The sequence below is a fragment of the Agrilus planipennis genome, unplaced genomic scaffold (assembly GCF_000699045.2).
Source record: "Agrilus planipennis isolate EAB-ADULT unplaced genomic scaffold, Apla_2.0 scaffold140, whole genome shotgun sequence".
NCBI lineage: Eukaryota > Metazoa > Arthropoda > Insecta > Coleoptera > Buprestidae > Agrilus > Agrilus planipennis.
In genome coordinates, this window is record NW_020438943.1 from 305,952 (window position 1) to 316,505 (window position 10,554).

The 10,554-nt window shown below is 32.8% G+C and overlaps 1 protein-coding gene across 2 annotated transcripts in view; it reads left to right on the top strand.

Annotated features, from left to right (window-relative positions):
• Nucleotides 1–3,544: 3,544 nt before the first annotated feature.
• LOC108739225 (alpha-1A adrenergic receptor) overlaps nt 3,545–10,554 on the top strand; it is a 20,714-nt gene continuing 13,704 nt past the window's right edge. Inside the window, exons 1-3 of one of the 2 annotated variants that reach the window (XM_018473025.1) lie at nt 3,545–3,794; nt 6,148–6,708; nt 9,703–9,882. In XM_018473025.1, the coding sequence (XP_018328527.1) occupies nt 6,313–6,708; nt 9,703–9,882 (576 nt within the window). In that variant the 5' untranslated portion in view covers nt 3,545–3,794; nt 6,148–6,312. The remainder of the gene's footprint in view (nt 3,795–6,147; nt 6,709–9,702; nt 9,883–10,554) is intronic. The other variant, XM_018473026.1, reaches the window with a different exon arrangement.

Below are 10,554 nucleotides of genomic sequence, written 5' to 3' on the forward strand. Positions count from 1 at the left end.
TATATATGTTAGGCCCGAAGACCGAAAACGCTCAGTGGCCGGAAAAAACGGCCACATCGCGTTCTGGCTGCCTTCGAACGCACAGAACGCGTTTTGGCTGTTTTTAAACGCTCGCAACGCGTTCTGGTAACTGTTAAACAGCCGGAACGCGTTTTGTCAATTGTTGAACGCTCACAACGCGTTCTTAATGTTCGACTTGTATTATTTGCCGCTTTCTATAAAACTTATAAAACAGATGAATTTCAATCCATTTTTCAGTTTTTAGGAAACAATGCAATTATTGACAACTATAATTGGATACCAAAGATGGGTTCGGTTTTTTTCGCCGAATCATTTAAACAATATTAAATTTCTTATAATTGTTTTTCAGTTCTAGCAAGAAAGTTACACTGAACACTTATATTGTCGAGCATATAAATCTCATTGTACACAGGTAGAAAGCGGAAAATAATACAAGTCGAACATTAAGAACGTGTTGTGAGCGTTCAACGATTGACAGAACGCGTTCCGGCTGTTTAACAGTTACCAGAACGCGTTGCGAGCGTTTAAAAACAGCCAAATCGCGTTCTGTGCGTTCGAAGGCAGCCAGAACGCGATGTGGCCGTTTTATCCGGCCACTGAGCGTTTTCGGTCTTCGGGCCTAACATATATAGAATTGTAATTGTTACCTGTATATTGTCTGCATCGAGATAATGATCTTATTTATTTAATTTTTAAGTAATTGATCGAATTAATATAAGGTGAAAACAAGGCTGGATTCACGCATGTAATTATTTGTTCATAACTCATTTTCTGCTATTCAATATGAGGAAGTTTGGTATGATTTTGTTTACGTGTTGCTGAAATGTTCTTCTAAACTTTGACCAAGGACTACCGAATGATTTCAAATACCTCACGCCTCATCCCTACTCATTTGGTTGGTCGAATTTATTAGGAGTGTCACACTTCGTATAAAGTACTCCGCATACATACATAAGTATTGTACAATTCAATTCTATCCCCTTTTTACGACCCAAAATAAACTTGGGTTCTTGGTAAACCTTTGAAGCCTGTTTTATTCAAGAAGCTCGTAAGTCTCATAACGTATTCCTTCTGGCTATTTTGTATATTAAATTTCCAGAGTTAATGCCACATCTTTTCAAGATTCAAAATTAGGTCGCACGGCGCAAATTATAATACAGTACCTAACTGAACTGCGTGCGTGATATAATCAAACAAAGTCAAGGGTTGATTTGAATTAACTTTATAATATAGACAACTTAGGGTGTGAGCACACCGGCAAGAATCAGTCGCGTCGATCCGGTTTGTATCGGGCGGCAATGTGTTATTGGATACACACAACGCGTGCGGCTCGGTAATTGGACAAGGCGCTGTGACGTAACCATCTCCTTCGCATGTACAGCGAAACTGAGTTCTTCGCTTCGTATCGACGTCGCGCGGCAAGTAGAGCGTTGCAAGTGGGTAACATCTCTTAAATTAACAAATCAAAATCGACTTAAATTACATTAAAACAGAAACTGCCGCTTAATCAAATATTTAGTGCATGAAATTTAAGGCGCATCACATCTGCTCGGTGGTCTCTGCTGTCGCGATAAAAGCAACATGGACTCTAAATGGATTGTACAGAGAAATATTCGTCGAATGGCGTACGTCGGAAGGCCTTTAGCAAAATTTAATTAAAAAAGCATTTATCACGTAATTAGAATTGTAATATGTATTAAACGAGACCGAGAAGTTAATTAAGATTCGGGTAACATTTTCATGAACGTGAAAAGTTTTTTTGTTATTTGGAACCATAAAGAATCTAATTAGAGGGCGACAAACCTGATTTAATTAAAGAATTGTAACCTTTAGACCTAAAAAAAACTCTTTTTAGCTAACGTCAGGACGTGATAAAGGGGCAAGTAGTTGTACAAGTGTTAATGAGTTACTAAAGGAAAAGGCACGAAGAATAGAAATTTGCGCTTGAAATTTTTTTCGAGCATAACATAACGCTATAAAATATAGCACAAAAGTTTTTTCATCATCATAAGGTCGTCAGTCCTAAGACTGGTTGGACATACACCTCCACTCTTTCCTATCTTGAGCTAATCTTTGCATTTCCCTAAAACTAAAACATCCCACATCCTTAACTACCTATTTACAAACAGTAATCTAAACTAGCTTGACTCTTCTTAACTCCTGTTTGTGCTTCTAATATGTCTCTGATTAATGCCTGAAAAGGTGTCCTACCAATCTATCTCGTCTATTTCTTATTGACTTCCATAGAGTCCTCTGTTCTCCTACTCTTTCTAATACCTCTTCATTTCTAACCTTCTCTATTCACGGTATACTCATCATTCACCTGTAACATCACATTTTGAACGCTTCTAACCTTTTCTTTTCCGCAGCGCCCACCGTCCATGTTTCGCACCCGTACAGCGCCGCGCTCCAACATACACCTTTAACAACCCTTCTAAATTTACTGTTCGCGAGCATAGAAGTGACTTCTTTTTATTGAAGGCGACTCAACCCTGCACTATCCTCTGCTTTATATCCCTACTACTCCTTCCGTCCTGACTTATCTGACTTCCTAGATCCCTAAAATCAGCCACTCCTAATTTTTCGTCTCCCATCTTTATATTCGCTCTTTCCCTAAAAGTTTTTTAAGCAATTTTTATTCGCGTCGACCTGTACATACTTTGTATATTTGTAGTTGGTAAACATTACATTATATGAACAGCAATAACTATGTATTGATTATAATTTCTGCGGAAACAAAATTTCCCTTGTGGATTTAGACGCTCCCGATTCCAGAACAATTCATAATTGTCTCCAGTATTAGTCATTATAAAGCTTGATAGAAGTACTGAGTGTTATGGAGAGTCCTACTTAAGTCCATTTAAAAGTTGGAGTAAAATCGTTTTTGAAAAATGGTTTTTTATTACTTACTAGGTAAGTGATGCTTTGAATTGGATGACATAAATAAACGGTCGAAGGATAAGGTCCGGTACGATTTACCTATACCCTGCTTTTCATCACAAAAAAATCCTTCGAAAGGGCTTGTTAGGGAGCGTTTGTTAGAACTCTGATTTCTCAAGGACCTAAAGCGTTGTCCTAATTTATCCTACGGTATTAGTTTTGTTATTCCAGTTCCTATATACGTTGTGAGTAAACAAGTTTTAATTGTTAAATAAATATCTGAACATGTTACACATTTTTTTTAGAAATTAAGTCTCAAAACTAAGCAATAATTATTTCAAATTTTATTGCATCATATTAAAAACTATTATCACCTCAAAATCAATGTCCTTTTTAAATGAAGATAATGGAGGAATCCTTGCTTCTTGGTTGATGATAAATTTAGAAATTTGTGTGATATATGGGTGTAAAGGGGTTAGATTTGGTTTACCAGAATTCTAATTCCTAGACTCATAACAGTTTCTCCTGGGCGGTTTGAAACTGTATGGTCCCAATTATATCCCGAGGGAGGCACGGGAATGCGCAATCAGGTGCACAACTACGAGCGGGTGTCTCAATCCTGTCAGTAGTACGTTTACCTTCCTCTACTTTCCATCTACCACGTGTTGCCGTTATTCGCGATATTTCCTTTCGATAATGAACATATAAAACAAAAATAGTAGACGGAAAAGTGCGGTTTATTTTTGTTATTCGAGATCTTAATTAAACAAATGAAAAATTATCGACTACTCTTCCCGAAAAACACAAGGGTAATAAAAATGAAATGTAGGTAAAAAGGAAAAAAATTAAATTAACAAGGAAAGTTTTTAAAACTGTGTAATGATAGACATACAGTAAGTAATTTAAATAACTATCTTACTTATTAATAAATAATTAATTGAACCATTCATTAAAAAATAAATTGGTTCATTTGAGACGTTTAATTTTTTTCGATTTCGTTGCCTTTTTAACTGAAAAAAGAAGCAACGGTTACGGTGAATTTAAAAAACGCAAAAATTCAATGTACCTAAAACAAAGGCAGTGAAAATTCAATGAATTGCGTTAGTAAAAAGAACTGAATCTTCGACCTTTGTTTGATAAAAACTACAAAGCATTCAAGTATCTATTACCATTTATTTAGCTTTTGAAGCTGTAGTGCCAATCACTTTTATACTTGAAACGAAAGACTTTTCATAAGAAGAACCCTCATACAAAAACAAGCGATTTCAAGAAATAACTGTTCATAATGCAAAGTTTAACATCATTGTTATTACGTGAAAGTACAGGAACATAATTAAAAGCTATTTTGGTAACCTCGTTTTAGCTTGAAATGTTTACAATTGGAAATTGCTAGGTTGCAGTTTATCTTTGAGCTAATTTCGATTACCTAATTAAATTCCAAATTAGATTTTATAAAGGCATTATACGTACATAATACATTTACATTATTCTAATACTTTTAGAAAGGATATTCGTTTGGTTGTTGTTTTTAACATCAAGAAGCATCAAGGGGATCAAAATCTCCTTTTTCTTTTTGTGTTTTTTTTTCAAACAGGTCTCATAATATTGATATTTACTGGTGACTCATTGACTATTTAGTTTTCCAAAAGAAAAGCATCATGTGAAGTACTTCACTAGATACTTTTGTCCATTGAAAAGAGAATAAGTACAATTTTCTGTAAACGCAGTAAATTCATGTTTTTGTTTGTCAATTGTTAATACTGGACTGTAATTCAATGAGCAAAATATCTAAGTTACAAAATCTTTAATAATTTCCTTATTTATCTTCTTCTGTATTGAATTATTAGTCTTAATTTATAATCAAAGAACGGATAAGTGCTATTGATAAATGCCAAAATTGCCATTCTAAATTCTAAAATTTTGCTGTCAATATTACCAATAAACTTTAAAAAATATAAATATAGAAACCGCTTTCATTTTCGAAATTCAGGAAGATACAAAATAATATTCTCATTCAGAAGAAGGGTATTCAGATGTTTTTCAAAGAGAATAAACGGGATCACCCAGAAATACGTTTCGAAATAAGAAAAATAAGTTGTTATGATATATGTTCATATTGATCCAATTTTCTATTCTTATTACGTTTGAATAATTTTGTTAAATGTGCATGACAGAAAACAAATAAACAATGTTCAAAATACCTTACATTTTCTTTTCATGTCTGACGTTGTCACGTTTGAAGAAAAGAAATGAACTTGACGATTATGAAATTCACAAAAATGTATATGCATGGTTCCAGAACCGCATTACATGTCACGAAAAATGGTTTTCCAACAGACAAAGGCTTTCTTTTCTTCTTCGGATTCTTCAGCAAAAAAAAGGCAATCAGCAGTCTTTATATGGCTTATTAAACTGGAGTGTTTCTTAACTATATTAAAAAAAGCTCAATAGAGCTACTAAAGAACGAGGTACAGATCTGTAAAGCTGCAAACAATTTATGTTGACTACAATACCCCTACACAGCAGGGGCGAGCACAGACGTTTCGATTGGAGAATATAAAAAAATTACTGTAAGAATAGAACAAAGTTACTTTGTTAAATTTAATTAGCAAATTATTTTACTACTTTAAATAGTAGACACACTTGTAAAAGTTTCTTGAGTCAAATTATTTCATTTGATACTGGTTTCAAGGGAGTTACGAATTGTTACTGAATTTGTAATGGTGGCAGATATAACCACCATGAATGAATTTAAATTTTGATTACAAAATTTTCCAGAGACAGGGACCAAGGGGGCCGAGAGTGTTAATAAACTTTTATACCAAATATTATTCACTTTACGTATGGATACGTTTGAAAAACATTTCTTTTAACTTTATTCGCAGAGAGTTTTCTTAATTCCGGTAAGCCGTTCAAGCGACTTCTACATCTTTTATTCATGTTAACTCAATATTTCGTTGTTTTTATTTATTTACTTCTCTTACTTCGAAGTTATCTACTTAGTGTTATAGATACTTAGTATGTACATTGGGGTTAAATTTAAAAAATAGATAAATAAGGATTTTATGAAGAAATACAAAACCTTAGCTTGCACCTATAATTCTTGTCAATCCTTTTTATGTTGTTGACGTTCTGTTATTTACCTTTGGAGTTTCTTCGGAACTTTAGATATAAAACAGTTTCTAGGTAAATGAGTTTTTCAATGTATTCATCGAAATTCAATAATGTAGGAATTTATTGCTTTAGATTCGGAGTATTCCATTGTAGTTAGGTAGATGTAATGGAATCCTAGCATTTTTACTGACTTCTAGGAGAATGTTTTCTATCATTTTCAAAAAAAGTGTCTAGTTCGATAAATAAAACCCAAAAACCTATTCGTGTGTAAAAAGAAAAGTGCTACTAACTTAAACGATGCTGGAGATGGAAAAAGTGAATAAAACACGTTATATCGAGGACGAGATGCCGCCTCATGTGTATGAAATACTTCACGAGTTTCTTTTGGGAGTGAACGATAAAGACTTAGACCTTCGCCAACCCCATATGAGACCTTCTATGGCGAACATTTACGTGTTTTTTCTATTTATATACGCGATACTGATAGTGGTTGGGGTACTTATAAACCTGGCGGTACTACTGCACATTTTTAGGTACAAATTGTACCAAGAACCAACTTATGCTTTCATGGTGAATGGTTCCATTAGCGACATTCTAAAATGCATCGTGGTACTACCAATCAGCCTCTACGTGTTGCTAATACAGAACTGGGTCCTGGGGGAACTTCTTTGTTCGTTTCTACCTATGGTCCAGGTAAGTTATTAAATAACATTTTCCAAAATATCTAACATTTCGATATCTATCCACTTTGAGAATCTTCAAGTCTTTGGTATTAGGCTTTGGAATATTTTTGACATTTAGTTTAGTTAATTGCCACAGTATTTTAAACAAAATTCTTATATTAGATTGATAGCAAAGTATTGCGTTAATCATTGTGTTAGGAATACTACAACGTACTGATTTTTTATCAAGAAAACACATTAAAGCTTTTCATTAATTAAATTTAAGGATTTAACTCCTGTTGAGAGCTAACAGAGAAGGACAATTCGTGGATTTGTCAGTTGTTTTTCTCTAGCTATTATTCGAAAGGGAAAGTGATTTATTAGTTACAAACGCGCTACAAAAGCTAAGGGTTAGTTTTACAGTCAATTTCGTTTCGTAAATTGGTCTCTAAGTTGATTTTTCAATGTCTAAATTCGCTATACGTTTTATTGACAGAAAAAAGCCTTTAATCTGTTGCCGAAAAGCTTATAATAGGCAGCTAAAGATGTAATAACTGAATCTACTGAATCTAAAGTTTGAATAAAGTTATTTTATCGAATCGAAATTGGTTTTTGAAATTCTACGAAAGCTTCGGCTTTATTTTCTCCGAACTGAAACGCCCATATGCATTCACTGTTCTAAATTTGTTTAAATTTTGGGAATTTGTAAGTAGAAAAAAAAGTAAAACAAATCTGTTTTGATGTATGTACTTGATGATGTTTACATTGAAATAATTTTTATCAATTGCTTTGATCAACTTGATATCATTTTTCTTGTCAAATTCAGCAACTCAATTAAACAAACATCCACTGATTCATCTTAATTTTTCACATTGTTATAAACAAGTAAAACAGAAACTACTTAATAGATTTGGTAGGAAATTAAAATCTCTAAGAAGTTGCTTGATAGCAACTAGCAAAACTTGTACTTTACGGCGAATTACAAGAAAGAAAAATATCTAAGTGCTTTGAAACGTACCAATATTAGGAATCGAAAAGTTGAAGTGATTTCTCGAAAACAAATACGTCATTCAAGCGTTAGCTTACCATCGATTTCCAATGGCAGAAACTGCAAAATTACTTTGCACCAGATACTAAGAACGATTGTCTCATTTTAGTGTGCATATATTTTATATTCCTGTAAAATTTTATAGTCAAAGTTAATATAACTTTTTAAAATATACAATTACAGCAAAAAATATCTATTTATGCAATATTATAAGTACAAACGAGGTGTAAATATTTTACGCATGCTATTTATTTATGTATCACGGTTAGAAATTCAACAGGTGAAAATTAACTTTAATATATAGTAATACAAAAGGATATAACTTGCAGGTAAGTATTTTTTAAAATTCACGTCTCTATGGCGTTTTAAAGGTTTAAAAATATACAATTAATTCTCAATTTCCAGAAAATAATTGCACATCTTTTCTATGCATTCAAGTATTCAATTAATTTCGATTTTTTATTCAGCTATAGAAATTGGAAATTGTTGTACGATTTAGTTTGAATACTTAAGCTAAAACATGAATATCGCCATAAGTCTATAACCTAAACTTTTTAACCCTCCTATTTAACATGTCAGTTATTAGTTTTGCACGTCATCCTGTTTGTAAAATAGGCCATTAATAATGTAGCTTAACGTCTTTTTAAAGGAAACATTAACGATTCTTCATACGGACAGAGTACAATGCGAAGGCGATCTTTTTATTTAACGGCCGTCGACAACATTGTCGAAGTTTTTTTAAAAATGCGACGAAAAATTGTCCCATTACAAACTTGACAATCTCCGGACCCTTTGTATGAAACCGATCCATGTCTAATTACTCACCGGTGCTTTAAATGTCTCAAACAAAAGCAATCTACTTAGCAAATTGCTTCCTACCTCATAAGAAAAATGAAAAAAGGAAAAATTATAAAAGGAAAATGACAGTAGCGGTTCGGGGTGGTTCGCAAAGGGAGGGATACATAATTTTAAAATTAATAGGTTGATATTCGTTTATTTTCTAAATGTTGCTGGGGCATTGGCCTTTTAACCATGAATACCTAATGATATCTAATCGTAAATTGATTTTTAAATTTATCACTTTTGTTTGTTTTGTTTAAAAATTCAAGGGGTGCATTGTTTACTTGGTTTTATCGGGGAGCCGCCACTGTTAACGAAAACTTTAAGCCGTTTGGGAATGTAGATTTATTGTCTCATCAAAAATAAATGCGAAGGAAGAATTTTGTACAAACGATTGGAAACTTTCGTTCTCTTTTGTTCGTATTACCTTTTTTTTCTGTAAATATCTTTCTCTTTGGCCTTTCTTATCAAAAATGCTGACTGTTGTTTTCAATCATGCTTACAATTACATTCCTCAGACTTTAACGAATTTTTCAAAGGTTTCTCGATACGACGAGAACAAAATGAAATACTAGAATGAACCAAAGACATGAGTGGGGTTATAGATTTTGTTTGGCTTCTACAGGTTTTTATTTTTTGAGGTTTTTCATGTTTTCTTGGTGTTGTTGTTAAAAATAAATGTAATTTCATCTCATTTACGGTAGAATTTATATTAGAATGCCAGGTGTAACTGCTTGAATAGTCTGTATGAGATTACTCGCTTCAGTTATTCGGCATCTTTGAAAAGATGGAAAATTAGGTTTCATCCAGATTTAATTTACAGTAACTGTAATTCTAGGAGTTAGTAACACAGACATTTTAAAGATTCAGAATATTCAAAAAGGATTTCACAAAATTAATTGAAATATTCATTTAGTATGACACCCAGTGAAAACTCTCATTTCCATATTTAATTTTATAACCAAATTCGAAATGACATCCATATTTATTAATTTTACACAATTACAAAAACACAGTGTTTTATTTTACTTCTACTCTATGAATCTTAACTTTCATCAACTATAAACTGATTCCATTTCATCTTCCAACAGCAATTATTTATTATTATATTATATTTTTCTTTCTTTTCTTTCTAAGGACATACCCCTTCATTCGAGCACTCTAACGTTTGTGCTAATGGCTTGGGACAGACTTCGTTACGTCCGAAATCCTGGAAAATCCAGGATGCCCGCATTTGTATGTGCCGTGGGAACATGGCTAACAGCCTTATGTCTAGTTCTACCCTATCCAATATACGTTACTTATGTTGACATAGGGGTAAGTGGAAACGAAATACACGTTTAAGGAAATACAGGCATGTGGGTTTACTAAAATATTTTCAAAATCCTTAGTGATTTATATGGGTTAGTAATGGAGAACGCTATCGTATGTTTTTTTAAATATCCCACATACCAAATTAATTATTTCAACAAACAGCAATATCAAGTGTTTTTTACGTTCGAAATATTCAAATGATTGATTCGAACTTTTTGTACAATTGTACCACATATATAACTCGAAGGACCATAGAAACGCCGAGTTGTAAATATAACGAATTTATTGTACAACTTACAACTACGACTTATTCTAATTTATTATAAATATTGATTTTTATTAATGTATTATGAAAATAACTAAAGTCTAGTTACTCTCAGCAAGTCTACAAAAGAACTGTCCTATCAAACTTAAAATTTTGTACACTAGATTCCGAAATCGACAAATTATCCCTCCCAATAACGAGGTTATTGACAGTAATACCAATGCACAATATATTAACCATGGGATAAACCCTCATTTGTGCTTCTGCGAATTTGCCTACGTGACCGTAGATTTCGGAAATATATTTAAGTCCAATAACAATATAATTTACACAAAAGGTATAATAAAATATGAAAATGTTTATGCCATAAAGTCCCTGCGTCGGCATATCACAAATAAGGTTCCTTAACA